A 19613-nucleotide genomic window follows, 5' to 3' on the forward strand; every position below is an offset into this window, starting at 1 on the left:
AGTAAATAACTTTTCCTTATTCACTTTCTCCACACCACTCATGATTTTATTAGACCTCTGTCATATCTCCCCCCCGCCCCATCTCCTCTTTTCCAAGCTGAGAAGTCGTAGCCTCTTTAATCTCTCCTCATATGGGACCCGTTCCAAACCCCTAATCATTTTAGTTGCCCTTTTCTGAACCTTTTCTAACGCCAGTGTATCTTTTTTGAGATGAGGGGACCACATCTGTATGCAGTATTCAAGATGTGGGCATACCATGGATTTATATAAGGGCAATAAGATATTCTCCGTCTTATTCTCTATCCCTTTTTTAAAGATTCCTAACATCCCGTTTGTTTTGAATGCTGCTGCACACTGCGGGGACGTCTTCAGAGAACTATCCACGATGACTCCAAGATCTTTCTCCCGATTAGTTGTAGCTAAATTAGCCCCCATCAGATTGTATGTATAGTTGGGGTTATTTTTTCCAATGTGCATTACTTTACATTTATCCACATTAAATTTCATTTGCCATTTTGTTGCCCAACGACTTAAGTTTTGTGAGATCTTTTCGAAGTTCTTCACAGTCTGCTTTGGTCTTAACTATCTTGAGCAGTTTAGTATCATTTGTGAACTTTGCCACCTCACTGTTTACCCCTTCCTCCAAATCATTTATGAATAAGTTGAATAAGATTGGTCCTAGGACTGACCCTTGGGGAACACCACTAGTTACTCCTCTCCAGTCTGAAAATTTACCATTTATTCCTACCCTTTGTTCCCTGTCTTTTAACCAGTCTCGATCGATGAAAGGGTCTTCCCTTTTATCCCATGACAACTTAATTTACGTAAGAGCCTTTGGTGAGGGACCTTGTCAAAGGCTTTCTGGAAATCTAAGTACACTATATCCACTAGATCCCCCTTGTCCACGTTTGTTGATCCCCTCAAAGAACTCTAATAGAATAGTAAGACATGATCTCCTTTTACAGAAACCATGTTGACTTTTGCGCAACAATTTATGTTCTTCTATGTGTCTGACAATTTTATTCTTTACTATTGTTTCAACTAATTTGCCCAGTACTGATGTTAGACTTACTGGTCTGTAATTGCCAGGATCACCTCTAGAGCCCTTCTTAAAAGTTGTCTGTCTCCCCCACCTAAGGACAGAGCTGTCCATCCCCTCCCCCACCAGGGAGGGGTTACTCTGTGCCCCCCGGGCAGAGCTGTCCCTATCGGGGGACACTCCTTGCACGAACCAGGTGTTTAATTCCACCTACTACGAGCCAGTAGAATATATAAAAAAATAAAGACAAAAACTAAGTTCTTATCAACATTTTACTTTACTCACTTCAAAAAATTGCAAACTGACAAATGACTCAAATGTTCACAAGGGTGGCTACTGTAAACACAAAGGATGATATTGCCACACCAATGATATCAAAACCAACCCATTTAAAAGTTACAGAGCACTGCACGCTGTCCTATGCAAGCCTTCGGGTGTATAGTTTCACTAGGAACGTCACTGACTTCGTGACGACTGACTTCACATTATTATTTGGCCAAAAAGGGCAGGGTGGTATCATGTGTCTTAAAATGCTATGATTTAAAGTCATAAAATCCTAAACTAATGAATTCTAGAGATGGTGCAACTTCAGCTGGAATTAGATGCTTTCACAGTGAATATGCTGGTCTACAGAAAGTTTCAGCTGAGCAAATTTACACATTTTCACAAGTTACTAAAGATCTTGGAAACTGCCAGAGAGCTATTAAAATGTAAAATCACAAGATTCCTCCCCCGCCAAAGTCTCACATTGTTCACAAAACCTGCTCCCCGGGGGAGGGGGGGAGGTCAGGCGTATTCCAAAGAATTATATTTAAGTGGCCCTAGTATCACTTGAGCCACAGCCGAGAACATTTGTTACAATGTGTTAGCTCTCCCCTCCTGCACCCCAGCAAAGGAAGCACTTTGACCTAGAGGTGCCCATCACCCATCCATAGTTACAGACCGTTTGAGGTGTTCTGCTGCAAGAGTCATTTTCTTCAGCAGAGAATATTAAAGAAAAAACGTCCCCCTTAGTCAGCAGAAGGTGTTGGTTTTCTATCTGGCCCTACAAGAGAAAAGACAGGTCGACTGCCACTAGTAAAGACAAAATATCCTGGGATCAACACTGCTACAACAACACTGTATACTAGTAAAGACATAACTCATAAGAATTTTCAGAGATTTAAGTGGAGTACGGCATTCTTCTTCAGCTTTAAAAGGCATGGTAGTGAATACACAATGGACAAGGAGGGCTGTAATGAGTATGAAAATATAGAGCCAAAAATTCACAAAACTGTGTGTATGAAGCTTCGTTTTGGAGCCTGCACTAGCAAAAGCAGTGGCAATAGTCTGGGGGAAACCTATACTGCTCATCATGGATTGGTTTGTTTTCTCCTCCTTGACAGCCCCCATAAGAGGCAAATAACTTCTAAATAGCAACAATGAAGTATGGAGAAGCAAAGTTACTTGCCCGGTGGCAGAGAAGGCAATCCGTAGGAGATCCATGCTCAGAACACCAGCATCCTAGCTCTGCTCCCCCATGACACAGCCTTTTTTTTTTTTTTTTTGGGGGGGGGGGTTGGGGTCAAAGGGATGGCTGAAGAAACGAGTCTGTGATACAGGAAGTGTTAGTACTCCAGGGAATAAACTGGGTGTTCACAGACTCTTAAATCCCTAGTAGATGCATCTGAAAATAGGCTAAAATTAGCACCTAGCATTGTTTTTTTCAGTTCTAGTTTTGATTATGCTGATTGCTTACAAAGAGATGCATTTAAACAGGGATGTTTCAGAGAACACCACCACACCAGATTTATATTGACTTGTTTTATCCTGATCTGATACAATTAATCTATCCAGTTGTCCAATAAAGCCAGCTGAGTTTAGAGCGCTTCCATTGACTTGGGGAGCTGCAAATCTTGTTTTAAAGTACTTAGGGTCACCAGAACTTCTGAACAGTTTTACAGCATGGTATTAACACCACTATGGAGCGTAAAAGGATGATTTCATACATGGTCTGTTCTTCCTCACAGCAGAGAAGAGGAAACAGTTGGAAAAAGGCAAGATATCACATAAGAGTTAAATACTTTTTCCAGGTTTAAAAAAAGTCAACTTGTCAAGTTGCACCTGAAGTTTGAGCCTCTGGTGCTGTAAGTTACTCATGCAATAGCAGTACAGTTTGGCACAGTGAGATTCCATTTTCTTCAAACGACCTGCAAGACATTAAGTCTTATGACAAGGTTCATTTCAGTGTTTGCAAAGTGCTCACATAGGGCTTTTGTTTAACAAAACCATGAGTATGCATGCCTTGGCTGCTGCTGTGCTTGGTTCCAGAATCTAGTGCCTGACACTGTAAGAGGCAGCTACTCTTCCCTATAACACAGGCCTCCCATCACCAGTTTGAGAACCTCTCAACTCCCAAAGTGAGACTGACAACCTGTCAAGCGTGACAGGTTGAGATCTGCTCTCCAAACCCATTCCATGCCCTTGGTGAAAGGCAGTTCCAGCAACGTGGTAGTTTACAGCAATATGCTCCTCTAACGTTCAAGAATTATTCCCAGAAAATCCCTTACCAATAAGGATTAAAGTTTCACTAGATCAGCTGAGGAGGACACCCATCAGAGCCTTGTAGGTGAGCAGAATGACTATACTAAGTAGATTTTAGCATCTAGTCTCAGGTTTATGGTTTCAATTTAAAGTGCTAGTTAGTGGCTCATTTAGTTATTGCTCCCAAGTGATATGAGGCAGATTCTAGTCTTTTGCATGTGTTAATGTAGCCTGCAAACCAAGAGAAATCGCCATTTACTGACATGAAAGCTGTAGGCAGTGACAAGAGACTCCTGAGAAGGCAGCCTACAAAGAGCACTTTCTGTAGTCATATCCATGGTACTGGAATAATCCCAGCCACACTGGATACCTCAGCACTGAGGCAGGAGTATCATCAGAGGCAGCTCGAAGAAGGTCTGACAGTAGGTAAAGGGCACTGATTCCTTTCCAAGCTCAGTGAACAAGATCTTTGTATTTTTAATGAGTAATTTTAAGACTGTATAAAAGCCAAGTACATACAGTATCCAAATTAACCCAATTAAGGATTTGGGGTTGGAGCTATTTCTATATTTTGTTTTCAATGCCAATTTAGGCCCATGTCCATTTTGGTTATTATGGGGTGCCCTTGCTGCACCATAGCTAAGGTTGATTTTTAACCTACCAGGTTGATTTGATACTAATTATGGATAAAACATCCATAGTTTTTTTCTTATTCATAACCTAGGAAGGTCACCTAATTCCTGAATTTAAATCCAATACCAACATATGTCCATTTTATAGCTTAGATTTCTATATGGCCACGATTTCCAGACAAGTAGTCTGCATTCAGCCTAACTTTGACTTAAAAATGCACAAATAAAATGAAAGCTAGAATCGAACTGAACAAGAAAATTTCCCTGAAGAGATAAGCTGCTTGCTGCACAAGTGTAATCGGTATCAATTTCTGTGGCTTAGAAAAGCATTGGGAAATTTAGGGACTGGATGGCTCAGGCCGGTCACTTTACAGAGCCTCCCCTTCAGGTTGCTGGCTCAAGTCTAAAAGTGACCAAAAATAGCCACCATCTCCCAGTTGTTTGGTGGCGTGTGAGACATGAGCTGGTGGCCTAGTGGACAGGAGTCCTCACTGCACAATACTCCCTCAGACAGGGCAATGTCACAGAGGCCAAGAACGAAATGGGCCATGGAGACCGAATCCCCTCCACCCCCATCAGGAAGTCCCACCACAGCACCTAAGGAGTTCCATGCCGGAGCAGGGTGTGGAAGGTCGTATTGCTATTGCCCAGGCAGTAGCTGCTCTGGAGTAAAGTGGGAGAATTTAGTTCTGCAGAGTGTCAATCCAATGCAATAGCAGCTGCTGCACAGAGACGCTCCCCGAAGGGCTGGAACCAGCACAGTACATGAGTTATTGCCATTATGACTTTTATAAACTAGTATCACTGGAAAGCTTGAGTTTTGATGGGAGCAATATGAATTCTGTCATTACTTGTGAGGATACTGCTTTTGCCATTACGTCAGCAATACCAAGGTTGTTTTTTCTACCCAAGACAGCTGGATACTACTGAGTGAGGAGGGAGAAACGTCAGTTGTTTTTGTGAATGACTTAGGAGTAAGGAATTTTAAGTTAAAATAGCATAATCCAGGTTTTTAAGAGGAAACCAGTCCTGTTCACCTTCTGCTGAGTGTCTGCATGCGAGAGACTGGGCTGGTGCATGAACATTCCTAACTGAAACCGAAGTCGGTCTGCCAAGGGGCACTACAGCGGCAGACACGCGCAGCAGTTATCGTTTCAAGTGAGCAGGTTTGGGCGAGGGCAAGGAGCGCCACAGGAGACAATGCAGAGTGATGTGTGGGTGCGACTGGGGCTATTGCAGCAAAAGCCTCTGCCCTGTGAACTACCAAAGCATGGTTTATTTTGAAATCCAAGCTAGCCCTACAAATTCACACCACAGTGATGTATCCAGCCACGACTGGTTGCCCTACTACTTGTACCCACAGGAGACAATTTCAATTACTGTACAACGCTTTTTCTGCTGAAGATTCCCCTCTGCTACTCAGGACAGAAAAATCAGAAGGGAAGGAAGTATGATTGCTTACTGGCCTCGGGAGCCAGCTGGATCCAGCTGGATCAGCTCTGACTGATCCAACAGTTCAAAGTCATCCCCTTCTGCATCGGTGTCCAAATCGGAGCTGGAGGTTCTAAGATAGGTTTTCGTGCCTCTCTGGGGATTGTCACTGCATAAAGGGCCTGGCTGAGAGGTTCCTGACAAGGCTAATTGTATCATGCCTCTGGTGACAAATCCAGCTAAGTTATTTGTAAGATTGTTTGCAGAGGGCAGTGCCCCTAGTAGGAGCGCAGGGACAGCTTCTTCTTGGTCATATGGGTGACGCAGATCTTCCATGCCTTGCGAGCGGTAAGCAAGGCTGGGAATCCCAATGCTGGTGTCATCTTCATCATCTATTCCAGTCACCTCTGGATTTATGGAAGGGAAGTCAGGGAGATCCCTGGCAAAAGATTCTTCAGGGTCACTGTGACCATCAAGATCTAGAAGGGAAAAAGAAACAGCTGTAAGCTTACGGGCTATCCAAATCCATCAGGCAAGCATGACAGACAGCGTCATACTGATCCTCTGCAGAGTTCAGCCATCTTTGATGAAAGAAACCATTATCCTGGTCCCCACATAAACTACCCACTTGCCTCCTCTGACCAAACTATACTTAGTGTCACTTTCCTTTGGCAGCTATGACTGACAAAAGTTGCTCTCTTAACCAAGAGAGTGAGGATACTGCAGGGGACAGCTAGTGCGGAGAGAAACCATGTCCTCCCAGGCTTCTTTCAGTCAGCCAGCAGAGGGTACTCAGATGTTGAACCCTCTGAGATTAAGGACTCAGCTATGAGAGTATATTGACTGGTTTTACTATAGGTGTTACACTTTGAACTGATTTAACTAAACTGGTACAAACCGCTGTGTGGACACTCATCTCTGTTTAAACCAGGCTTACTTCAGTTTCTCTCAAGTTAATTAGGAACTGATTAAGGTAAACCAGAATAAGCATCTACCCAGGAATTTGCATGAGTTTAGCTGCCTTGGTTTAAAAGGACACCTTCAGTTATATCAGTGCCACATTTTCATACTGAAAAGGCTTAGATCATCTGTGTGCCTGCCCTGGCAGACACTTTCTAGTCAGACCATTTTGCAGAAGGCCTGGCCTGACGGCGTAGGCTTACATTCCCTCTTTTGGTAGCTGTAAACAGACTATCTAGGCACCGTATGTGGAAACAGGATCTATTCAGACAGGACAAGGAGCTCTTCATCCTGTGGCAGCTAGCAGGTGAACATTATACACCAGAGCTCAATTCTCAGGAAATGCATCTGGTCGATTTCCCTCATTTCCCTCCTCAGCATCCACCACCCTGAAGAGTAGAGTCCCTTTGCCTTTAGGAGACTGTTTCTTCTCTCTCACCTTCAGATCCCTCAGTCAGTGGAGTCTGTCCCCTTGACAGGTTAAACGTCCCATTCTCAGTGTAGGAAACTTCAGCATCTGAATGCTCAGAGTCGGAGATAGTCAGTTCCTTAGCAACTACAGAATCATCCAGCTTTGAAGCAGAGAAGAAAATATAATTAGAAGAACATCAGCCCTACTGGCTAAGATTGTTTCTGTGCTCCAAGGTAGAAAGATTCCCATGACCCAGCATGACAGGCTCCCACATGAGACTTGCTTGCTGCATTGCTACCCCTGGGCGGGGAGCACTGTGAAGGAGGGGCATTAGTCCCTAAGGTGTTGGAAGAGGAGGGGTGTGGTGTGCTGGCTCCACACTGCTCCCCAATACCCTGATGGCCAATTCAGGTGCAACCTCTGGCTTGGGACAGGATTGGTAGCAGGGGTGTGGAAAAGGGAACAGAGATACCTTTGAGAGTTAGGTCCTTCAGACTGAAGGACTGGAAAGCTCAAGCTTTTAAAGATACACAGATAAGATGTGGGTTTAACTGAGTGGGTTGAGAGCACTGCAGCCAGACTAATCTCGGAGCACAGGAAGGCTTGACAGTGTATGAAAGCCTGCAGCCAGACTCTGCCCAGATGTTCCTCTCCACCTGATACCCTAGGCTCGGGACCAGAGAGCATTCCAAGGCTGCCGTTTTATCACAAATCTGATTCAGACACACAAAAGCCTTCAATGCACTGGAGGCTTTCTTGCTTGACTTTGAAATTTGCAGAGATGCCTGGTTACCTTGGGACAGAATGCAGCGAGTTCTTCTTCACTGTCACTCCCAGCATCAGCAGGCTCCTGGTTCAGCGCTCGCTGGCGCACTGCCATGAGTCAGAGCAGAAATCTCCCATTATTGTCAGGGCAGACAAGGCAACATTTAAGCATAACGTTAGGCTGGGCAGAAAGTCACTTCAAATGTAGACCAAAGGGTGTCAGTCTATCACAGATCGAAAAGCTGTTGTGTTAAACGTGGGCTCTGTAATTACTGGTTTGGGCTGCTGCAGATCTAGTGCCAAATAGAACAAAGCTCAGCAGCAACCTCACACTGAAGAGAGAGGCTACAAACAAAAATCAGCTTTCACCAAGCAACACTTAGTGCTTTTGCGCTCCCACAGCTGAGAAAGGGGAAAGGAGCCATTGGGAATTTGTAGAAAGCAGGGACCCTGTGTAGTTGCACAACTTCATCTCCGTGGAGGAGCTGCGAATATTTGACAACAGAACTCAAAATGAATGCTGTACAACACATCAGTTGCCTTCACGCCCCATGACTGGGGGTTCATGTCAGCAACTGTTTGTAGAATTCAAGGGCTGGCTGTTTGTCTGGTTAGTTTCAGAAACTCTTGGAATCTTACATTGCTTCACTCGTTGCTTTGACATCATGTAGCCTCGAACGCTGAAATCCAGCCGCTGCAGAGCTGGCTCCAGCTTCATGTACATGCGTTGCCCCAGTCTGTGGTACACCGCGAGAGGCCATAGCAGGATGAAGAGCACTGAGGTAAATGGGGAAGCTGGTTAGAAACTTGCCTGTGCTACTTGGCAGATCTGTCAATCGAGTGTTTTGGGATGCAGTATACAGATACAAAACTCAGTTTTGCTGTCCTGTATGCACACAATCCAATGCGTCAGAAGCTAGGTAGAGAGCAGTACAGATCTGTGCTGACTTACTAGAACTAAGATAGCAACATACTAGAGCATTTACTGCACATAACTGCCTACACAGACATGCACACAGAGCATATTGGGGACTAGCTGGCCAATCTCTCCTAACACTAACATCCTAGCACAAGAGCAACCGCATTTTATATTGTATGTGTCAGAATTTTAGCCGCTCATATCCGCTGCACCTCTGAGTCTACGTTCGAGATACTGCCCCAGCTCTCTGTTTACAATACCTTGTTTGACTGAGGAATGTTGTACTTACGCATAAGGTATGAGAGCAAGAGTCCAGGAATGTACCGGCCCAGAACAGCCAAGAAAGTAAAGACTCCACACACTAAAAGGCAAAACTGGAGGCATAGTAGAAAGCATGAGTTTCCATAGCATTAAAATAACCAAATCAGGTGACTTCAGCTGGTGTAATTGGGTTGTTTTCTTGACAGTTCCAGGCCAAGAAGCAACAGATCAAATATCAGCAACACTGTTTGGATACTCCGGTCGTCTTAGGCAATCGTATTTCATTAGAATAGGTACCAAAACGTCTCATTTTAAGAGTTTTTGTCTATCATCCCAAGACACCGTGGCAATTTAAAGGGAACTTAAGTTACTGCTCGCTGCTGTAGGTAGGATAAGATTCTACAGTGTCTGTGCTGACAAGCAAATGTAAAGTTATGGGAGACGGTCCCTTCCGAAGGAGGGAGTAGGGGCATGTTTCATGAGGCTGCCATCACAGTAATAAGCGTCTAATTATTCAGCCTCTTCATACTAATCATACAATCACAGTTGTCACTAGGCTAACACTGGTTCTCTTTTCTATAGGAAGTGAGGGGGGGAAAAAAAAAAGATTCTCAAACCACTTCCTGGTTTGGATTTTAAGTTATTAAAAGCCAGACTCAGGGAAAGAACTGTGAGGTTAATAACAGACACTTCAGACCAATACCCACAGAAGGAACAGCTACATTTACAGCTAAATAAAACAAAATGAAAACAAGCAAAGTTGCCACCTCCCCGCCCCGCTCGCTTGTATGTTCTATCCCTTTCCACCTCCCTTTTTCAGAGTGGGAGCTCTTCGGGGGCAGGGAACATCTTATGTTTGGAACACATGTACCCATTCTGGATGCTCCTGCAATACACAGAGTGGCTGTCTGCATCAAAGATTAGATGCCAGGGGTTTAGTTTGCCCAAGTACGTGTACTCTTACCTTGCCGGGATTTTGCTTTTTGAAAACGAAGAGGTTCCTTAAGAAGGTGACCCCAGTAACCCATCCATCAGCTAAATGGTGACACAGCTCCGGCACACTCAGCAACTGAGGGTGAACATAGCCCCAGCTACAGAGAAGGCAGAATAATTAGTGCGCAGGTGTCTACTGAGCCACATGGTGTTACTAAACTGACCTTAATATAGGGCACTCTTCATTACAGAAGCATTGTTTCAAAAGCACTTTCTCCCCCCTCCACCAGCTGCCCTAAGTCTGGAACACCAGACCTATCACTTGGAAAAAAATCAAATAGCTAGACCCATCTGCCATTTGATATACACCCCAGTTTTCTTTAAATTAGACAGCTAATAATTAGCTGAGTACGGCAATTAGAATGCAAGAACTTGCGAGTTGTTGGATGTTAAAAGCAGCTGGCAGGCCCCATGTTGTGCAAACTCCCATAACAATCACGTGCATCCGATTAAAGCACACAAGGATTTTGGCGATCACTAACACAGTTTAGACTGAGTTACAGTGAAATGGAGGAAAGCCCTGCTTGAAGCTTCATCTTTTAGTTCAGCTAAGGCTGAGGCAGGGGGATTTAGCCAGTACATTCAAGTTATTTCTTGGTGTTTACACCTCCCCACCCCCTGCAAGAATTCAGTGCCAAGTTTCCAAGGAGCCCTGTGACCTAGTTAGTGGAAATTCGTTGTCACTTCTGAAAGGCTACTTTTGGTAGCGTCTGCTCATGCTCATTAACCTTAGGTCACATGGTATCTGTGCCTTCGGAAGACTGCTTCCTCCTGTGCCAGGTCACTCACAAGAGCTTTTGTGACCACCTGATTAGGTGGTTTTCTAACATTTAAGGGGTTTTACAATGTAAACTTTCGAAAGATTGGTTTGGCTATTTAGTGCAAGTGAACAACAGAGCAGACAAGAAAAAGCTAGTCTGTGAGGAACCATTAGCAAAGGGATAAATAAGGAGAGAGAAAATATAATATCACTGTATAAACCCATCGTACACCCACATCTTGAATACTGTGTGCAGTTTTGGTCACACCATCTAAAACAAAGGGCATTAGAACTGGAAACGGTACAGAAAAGGGCACCAAAATTATTAGGGGTGTAGAACAGCTCCATACAAGGAGCGATTTAAAAGAGTGGGATAGTTTAGCTTAGAAAACAGGCAAATAAGGGAAGATACGACAGGTCTATAAAATCATGAACTGTGTGGAGAAAGTGAATAAGGAAGTGTTATTTACCCCTTCATATAACACCAGAACCAGGGATCATCCAATGAAATTAATAGGCAGCAGGTTTAAAATGAACAAAACAAAGTATTTCTTCGCACAGTCAACCTGTGGAATTCATTGCCAGGTGATGTTGTGAAGGCCAAAAGTGTAACTGGGTTAAAAAAAGAACTAGATATGTTCATGAAGGATAGATTCCTCAATGGCTGTTAGCCAAGATGGCCAGAGACACAATCTATGCTGTGGGTGTCCCTAAACCTCTGACTGCCAGAAGCTGGGACTGGACTGCAGGGGTGGACAGAAATTGCCCTGTTCTGTTCATCCCCTCTGAGACCTGAGGCACTGGCCACTGTCGGAAGACAGGATACCGGGCTAGATGGACCATTGGTCTGACCCAGTCTGGCCATTTCTATGTAAGCTGTGCCTGGAGAGAGGAAAGTACTGTTATGGAGGACAAAACCCCAAGAGTTCTAGTTTTGTTGTTAATGCTGCACTCAGGGGCACACTAACCACCAGGGAAGCCTGCAGTAAATCCAGCTCTGGTCAGAGAAGTTTGACAAGTTCTCTTGTTTCAAAAAAGGTTATTCTGTCACACTTGCAAGGAAGCTCTCAATGAACTTTAAAGGCACCACAGAAAACTTTAACGTAGTGGGGTCTTTACAAAGCCGACGTGAACATTATCCCCATTTTACACAAGAGGTTGTGTGGGCAGGGAGAGGTTCAGTGACTGGCCCAAGGTCAGAACAAAAGCTTGTGGCAGAGGCAGAACAGAACCCCCCTTCAATGCTTCTTCTGAAGCTGAGCAGGTATGACAAGCATGCGCAAAAAATGAGCAAGTTCTGTCATCATAACACAAAGTACCAACACAGCAGCAAACCAGAAGGGAAAAAAAGAGGGATTTAATTAGTGTTCCATACCTCTCATTGTCCAATTCATCAGATCTTGCCACTAAAATATTAAGAACAGACACGGAATTAGTTACAAGGAATTTTTCAATAAGAATGCTTAGCTAACGGGAATTTGACTAAAACTTGTATGAGGTTGGGAAACAACCAGTGTGACTGATAAAGGTAATTAACCAAAAATCCGTTGTTCTGCATCATATTCTCATAGGACAGCCTGAGACAGCCCTCCCCCTCTATGTCACAACAGGTACCATTAGAGAGAGTGACTGGATGGCTATTCTGTTCTGCAAATCACTAATAGCTCATTTTAGTCTTAACCACAAGCAAGAACTACCAGTCCTGTTTCAAAATGCAGCCTACATACCTGTTACTATACTGGGTGTGCTGAGGGATGGACGATTTGCTCATAATTCAGAGACATCCAGGAGAGCCTTACTTCCTGGACTGGGGTTGATAAGTGACTCAGAGACAGGCTAGCTTAGAGAACTGACACAGCTTGGGACTATTGAGGGACTTGAATATACATTCCTCAAGATAAGTAGAAACAATTAGCAGCACACAGCCACCATAAGCCTGCCTACCTTTCAAAGAAAGTTGATGCCAGGAATCCCTGCCAGCTTCTATGCCTCAGCTTGTGTTGCTCTTGGAAGACCATATTAATGCTTATTACCTAACCTCAACTAGCTAGCCAGGGAGTTACCCCTGGGGAGCCTGCAGATCATACACCGATTTGTTTGTAGGTAGTGAGTGCGCTGTGCATCAAATCTTATCATGTGTTCAAGGCAAGGATGGCTGAGTTCTACACTAGAGCTGGTGATCTACTGAACACTTTGGTATTCAAGTAACTGACAGTTCTTGACAATTCCGCCCCTCTCAGAATCTCCATAATGAGGCTGGGTCTCTGACAACCACCATTTATTACCTTACAAACACTCTGAAACAATTTCCAGTGTGTTCAAGTGAGAAAACCCATCCAGTCCTATCCTGCAAGCTCTGATTTCTTAAACTGGAAGCCCATTGGGGCAGACTTGTGTCTTCTGTGCAGTCAATCTATCGTGGGCACTACTAGAATATCAAATTATGTCACTGACTGGCTCCTCACCTAAGCTAACTACTGGGAGGAGCCAAGTGGGGTCTGTGTGTCTGTGCTAAGCCGCACCCCCCTGAGATAGGCACCTCCTTCTGTTTGGGATTCTCAGCTGAAAACCTGCTCTTGGCACTAGGCACCTTGTGCAAGGAGGGAAGAGGAGAAGGAGGAAGACCCCCCTCGGAACTTTTAGCCAAGTGGTTAGGGCCCTCAAACTGGGGGGTTTCCACACCCCAGTTAACCCCGCCCCCCAGTACACCTCAGGGGGGAAGGGAGGGATTTGAACTGGGATCTGCAGCCTCTCAGGTAAGGGCCATAAATACTGGGCTACAGGATACTCTGATGTGGGGCTACCTCACCATGCAAAAATAATTTTTAAAAGTCATTGAGCCAGAAAGCAACACAACTGCCCGCACAAGCGCACAGGCATGAGAATGACTTGCAGCCTAGGGGGTCGAGCACTCACCCAGGACGTGGAAGACCCAGGATCCAGTTCTCCTGTTCCAACAACTTTTTACATTTATTCACTGTGGACAGCTTCATTAGGGGGAGAGAGAGAGCGCGCACATCTCCCATCAGGATCACATAGCCCAGATATAAGAGCACTCACCTGAAAGGTAGTAGATCCCTGTTCAAATTCTCTCCCGCACAGGTGGAAGGGGGGGGACTTGAACCAGGGGCTCTCCCACATGATAGGTGAGTAGCCTAACCACTGGGCTAAAAGTTATGAGGGAAGCCCCCCTACCAGCTGTTCACATCTGTGGCCCACTCTGAGGCAGTTTAACGGATCGGGCTCCATAGGCAAGCTAGGCAGGGAGCAGACCACCTTTCCCCAGTTCGGGCATTGCACTGGGGCTGAGGCGGTCACATGTCCACATGGGGCTGCAGTGCACGTGCTCAGGGACAAAAACATAGGCATCTAGTGAACTTTTACGGCAAAAGCTTAGGTGCCGAGCGAGTTTAGGCGCATGCAGGTTTGGCAGCAGCTCTGCAGAGGTTTTGTGAATCCCCGTGGGGTCTGGTTCTGGAATTCACCCGCATAAGTCCCATTGTGAATCTAGCCCTTCGTGACTCTGTCTGAGGCATATTTAAAGCCAAATGGTGCAGAGCAAGAGTGTGTGGTGGGAAGTTGAGAAACAGGTGTCATTTTCAGGGGCCAGCTCTAACGGCAGCATCTTACCTTTAATTTCAGGCCAGATTTTATTCTTCCATTGATCTAAACAAACTATTATTATCAGGCCAAATGCAACCAAGAACACCAGCCGAAGGGAAGTCAGTGCCAAAAAACTGCAAAAAAAAAAAAAAAAAGAAGCAGAGAAAGAGTCCGCAGTGAGCACATGGGTCTGTTTCTACTGTTGTACCAGGCCTCTCAAATTAGCACCTCTAGTTAAATGCACTGACCAACTGGGTTGGGTGAAGTAAGAAAATAGCTTGTTTGATCTTCGGGGGCAGCAGACATCTCAAATCAAGACTGGTATCCGATCTAATGGAACTGGATATTCTTGTTACTCAGGTGTTTGGAGCTCACCCTGATTTATTTCTAAAATAATTTTATATTTACGTTGAAGACACCAGTTTTATCTTACTCTCTTGAATGAGCAGGGAGCACAGCAACTAACCATCGCAGCAAGGCAGTATGAGACGAGTGATGTTTGCATCACTCTAGTTAGTCTATCAGCATTTCCACAAGCCACACTGACATTAAAGATGCTTGGCTTTGTGCACTAGTCAGGATCTGGCAGATGCCTCCAATTCCGAGTCAAAGTGGTTTTTGAATTAATCAGGAATTGGGAGATGCAAAAACATTTTATTCATGAGTGTTCTTCGTCTTGTATCTATTATACCTCAGACTAACCAGCCACCCTGGAAAGTGTTGTATGATGGAGAAAGGGAGGTCAACCAGTCCTCCACTCACCTAGCCGGGGTAGAAGGAGTGGCTGTTTTTACACCAAGTTGCCTCTAGAACCTTAAAGACATGTTTCATGTTTGTTCAGGGTTTCTGTGCCCCACAGCCTCAGTTTACAGCTAGTTTGGTGGAGGCCATCAGTGGTCCCAAGGCACAAACTGTCACCTTCGTCCCCACTTTCTCGTTTAAAAGGTAGTTAGTTTTGAGTATTGAGGTTTTCTGCTTGCAGATAGGTCCCTCCCTATGAGTTTCCTACTCCCTACACAGAATCCTGAACTTAATGGTGCTCATCTGGAATTATCCGCTGCTAAAGAGACTCTAAAAGAGTAATTAACAGTTTGATACCAATACCCCTAGTTCCCATCTTCTTCAGCTCCTGAAATAGCTCACAAGCTCAATGTCTGTCCAGTCTTTTCAGCTTCCCCTCAAGCTATTAACTAAATCAGTCAAATGGTAAAACTAACGGATTTTGTAGCGATTATTGCTTAATTATGACAATAGTAAGGTTCAGTACCAAAGCTCTTATCTATTTTTAATCATACAGACTGTTCAGGACATGTGTTTGTCTCTCATAAAGCACCAGCTGGTAGGGCCAAGCAAGTGACAGGTCCCATGGAGGGAATTCACAGGGCAAAGATCAGGCAAAAAGACAAGTCGCATTTAGCATTAAAAAAAGCTTGCTGTGGATTGATTAAGGACAGAAAACTTATGGAATCAGAAGAAATGCTGTGTAGCTCATCTCAATACGGCTATTTCACCACTTGTGCTCCAATAGCATGGTCACACCATGGCACAATGCCAGTTAGAGTTTAAAATCCATAATCCATACCAAAACAAGCAGACATTCCAGTAGCTTAAGAGACTGAAGAATTAAACCGTCTACAAATTCAAAAGAAGTTAAAAAGACTGGGACTGTTCAGGTTAGAAAAGTGACAACTAAGGAGAGGGATATGACAGAGGTCTATAAAATCATGTCTAGGATGAAGACCGGGAATCAGGAAGTCTTATTTACTCCTTCCCATGATTCAAGGACCAGGGGGTCACCCAATGAAATGAATAGGCAGCAGGTTTAAAAAAACAAAACAAAAAAACCCACACACATAACAAAGTACTTCTTCACAAAACCCACAATAAGTCTTTGTATCTCATTGCCAGGGGATGTTGTGAAGGCCAGAACTATAACTGGGTTGAACAAAAAATTAGATACGTTTGTGGAGGATTGTCCTCCAAGTCAGGGATGCAACCAGATGCCCTGTGTCCCCCTAAACCTCTGACTGCCAGCAGCTGGGACTGCAGGACATGAGATAGATCACTCAATAACTGCCCTCATTCTGGTCATTCCCTCTGAAGTATCTGACACTGACCACTGGTGGAAGACAGGATACTGGGCTAGATAGACCATTGATCTGACCAGTATGACCATTCTTATGTTGTGTTCTGGCTCAGTTCTGCACTAGATTTCTCCCCACCCTGTGTGATATTTTGTAAGATGTGAATCCAGTTTCGGAAGAAAAGCAGATCATTTAAAGTCTCCAGCCCAAGGTTCAAATATTCAGCAGTCAATAAGGCAACATGAATAAGCTGCATTGAAATCCATCCAGACAAATACACAGTGCAAGAAGTACATGCACAAAGGAAAGCAACAGAAATGGTTGAATTCTGAAGACTGGCTACATGCCTAGAAGAATCAGACTGGGACAGGAGGAAAAATACAGCCACAAGACATAGATATGCATGTAGGGTATTTTTGCTTTTGTAAGAAAACACACAGAGGTCAATTATAGCCTAGCAATCATTAACTACAGCTAAGTGGGTCTACGCAGTCATTTGATTGGGAGCGCATGCTAACAGTTTATCCCCTTTCCAAATGGTGGTATAAATCTGGAGATTATTTGTTGAAAACCCAGAGAAACACATACTGCACAGAAGAGGTAATTTCACATAAGCCTTCCTACCATGGCCGGGTATTAGACAAACACCACAGTTCAGTGCTGTCAAAACAAGAGCATGTGACCAGCCACTTATGGTTATAAAGGATTGTCCAATGAAAGCAGTTCCTCCTGAGAGGCACAGCTGTACAGTGATTCCCCTCCCTCAGGGCACTTCACAATTTCCTCCTGGAGGAAATGCAGATGGAAATCACGATGGAAGAGGAAAACCAAACTAATGAGGCATTTGGATACCACGGAGGGACACAGTGCATGAAGCTATGAAGATAATTGCCTGCAGCTTAAATATCAGGGATCGTTTAAGCGCCCTCAACATAGTCACGTTGTCTGTATAAACACCATAACGAGAGCGTGTTCCAAGAACTCCAGCAGAGTTATGGTTACATACGGAGACAACTTCTCTTTTAGGCATTTTTATATTAGAACTTTAAACAAACATGAAGCTTAGTAGCCTCTTCACAAGACACGCACTGGGAATTACTTCCCTGTTACCCTCCCAACCAGTCTGTCCATTACAGCCACCCACAGCTACTACTTGCTTTGTCAATGTCAGTGTTCAGAGAATGACACCGGTACCTCCAGGCAGTGGCAACTTTGAATAATTACTTTGTCTCACTACTTTGTTCCCTGCCATTCCTGTGACTCCCAGTTAGTCCTTTGTGGGGCCCAGATATTGAGATTGAACTTATGAGACCTCTGCAATAACTAGTCAACATAGAAGCAAGTTAACAGATTTCAACAGTTACTTTGGGCAACTGTACCCAATTTTGAACAGTCACACTGACAGAAACAAGTCACCACCCAGTACTATCAGAGTGATAACTGGGTAAAGGATTGTATAGTAAAGCCTTCTGAACGTGTTTTTATGTGCTCCTCCTCCTGCTGCCATGAGTGGAAAACAAGTCCAAACAGCATTGCTTTTGTAACACTGCCTGGAGATTAAACAGACTCTGAAAACTGTCAGATGAGACAGCCTTCTGATTAACAAATTAAACATCTGGAAGCCCAAGCTGATCAACAGGAAACCCTGTTATAAATTTCCTACTTTTTGTGAATGCTTTTTCTCAGTTGAGACCTCAACATGAACATTATGTGCTAGAAAGGGCTCCCAATGTCAGCCACTTTGAATCTTCCCTCTTCCTAAACATGTGACTTTTGCCAGTAGGAGCCTGGGTTCCAGGCACTTCAGGAGTGGGACCCCCATCAACAATACTCACACTTACACTGCTGAATTTTACTGCTTTTAGTCTAACTTGAGAATTGTTTCTTACATGAAATTGCCAGCTGGTCAAGGCTTTGCTAGGAGAACACAGCTAGATGGACTTTGCTTGATTTCACCTATTAAGATTAACTGTTACTTTAGCTCTCATTTCTTTGTTATTTAGAAGCTGTAAGGCCAGACCCAGTGGCCTAAAGTGTAGTCCATTTCACTATGAAGGGCTGGTTCCTTATGCTCTTATGCTCAGCCCCTGGAGGGTGGATCTGCACTTGTAATTACCCAGACAGCAATCCTCTTTAGTTAACTTAATAGCATTGACTCAGGCTCCCTTTGGACCTCATCATTCTCTCGCAGTCAGAAGGTTGGTGACTGATGTAGGCTGTGGAAAATCCCCAGGGAGGTGAGGGGAAGGAGGAACAGAACAGTGTTACAACCATCACAAAAGGATTTTCTCTTGTTCCAAGTCAGCCCCCCCAGCTGCATGAGGCTATTGGAAGACCACAGCCAGAGCTACGAAAATATCTTGTGACCGATAAGTCAAAACCAGCCTACCAGCCCATCCTGGGCTTCAAACCAGAGGTCCAAACCCACTGCACTGTTGTGAGTAATGTAACCTTGAAACTCCACCGTCCTGGAAACCTTTTACGTATAGGCCCCCGACCCACACCAGCCGCCCACCCCCCTTCCCGAGGGCCGCTCCACCGCGACCGGCCCCTGCTGGAGAAGGATCCGGGCACCTGTTTCTCAGAAACCGGGTCACAAAACCGCCTGTACGGGGCACTCGTGTCCCAGACCGGGGGGGGGGCCGCAAACTTTTGCCGCGGTGACCCCCCCTCCCCCCTCACACGGCAAGACCCTGAGGGCACGTTTAACACCATGGCGAACGCTGGGGGCGAGGCGGGGCCGCGGGCCGGCGGGGAGCGGGGGCCACCCCCGGGCGCTAGCCCCCCCGGCCGAGAGCCCCGGCCCCGGCCCCCCCGCGGGAACAGGCGCCCGGCGGGCCCAGCCGGCGGCTGGCTCCCCGCCGGGCGCGAGGGACCCGCCCCCCGAGAGCCCCCCCGGCCGCGCTCCCGCGGGCCCCGCTCACCAGAAGGCGCCGTGCGCGCCCGCCCAGCCCAGCGCGCCGCGGCCCGGCCGCTCCCAGACCAGCGCGGCCTGCAGCGCGCCCAGCAGCGGCTCGTAGGGCCCGAGCCGGGCCCGCAGGGCGGCGCTCAGCGCCCGCACGCGCCGCTCCCGCTCGCCCGCCCGGCTCCCTCCGGCCGCGGCCGCCATCGCTTCCCCGCCAGGGGGCCGGGCGCCGCCCCGCGCCGGCACGTCACAGGCGGCCCGGGTCAGCCCGGCCCCGTCGCCCCCGCCGCGCGCAGCCGCCGCGGCGGCATGGCGGACCCCACTGG

At 45.8% G+C, this 19613-nt stretch overlaps 1 protein-coding gene across 2 annotated transcripts; it reads right to left on the reverse strand.

Moving 5' to 3' along the window:
* Positions 1-1297: 1297 nt before the first annotated feature.
* RETREG3 (reticulophagy regulator family member 3) lies at positions 1298-19507 on the reverse strand. Of its 2 annotated transcripts, XM_077806548.1 has the most exons (10): positions 19307-19507; positions 14326-14432; positions 12071-12101; positions 9907-10033; positions 8971-9055; positions 8402-8539; positions 7791-7870; positions 7025-7157; positions 5657-6104; positions 1298-3228 (listed from the first exon to the last, which is right to left on the reverse strand). In XM_077806548.1, the coding sequence occupies exons 1-10, from the start codon at positions 19489-19491 to the stop codon at positions 3171-3173; spliced, it is 1392 nt and encodes a 463-aa protein (XP_077662674.1). In that variant the 5' UTR covers positions 19492-19507; the 3' UTR covers positions 1298-3170. The 2 variants fall into 2 exon arrangements, with proteins under 2 accessions (XP_077662674.1, XP_077662673.1); XM_077806547.1 differs by having other exon boundaries at positions 1298-6104.
* Positions 19508-19613: the final 106 nt, after the last annotated feature.

The sequence above is a fragment of the Eretmochelys imbricata genome, chromosome 27, assembly GCF_965152235.1.
Source record: "Eretmochelys imbricata isolate rEreImb1 chromosome 27, rEreImb1.hap1, whole genome shotgun sequence".
Taxonomy (NCBI): Eukaryota; Metazoa; Chordata; order Testudines; family Cheloniidae; genus Eretmochelys; species Eretmochelys imbricata.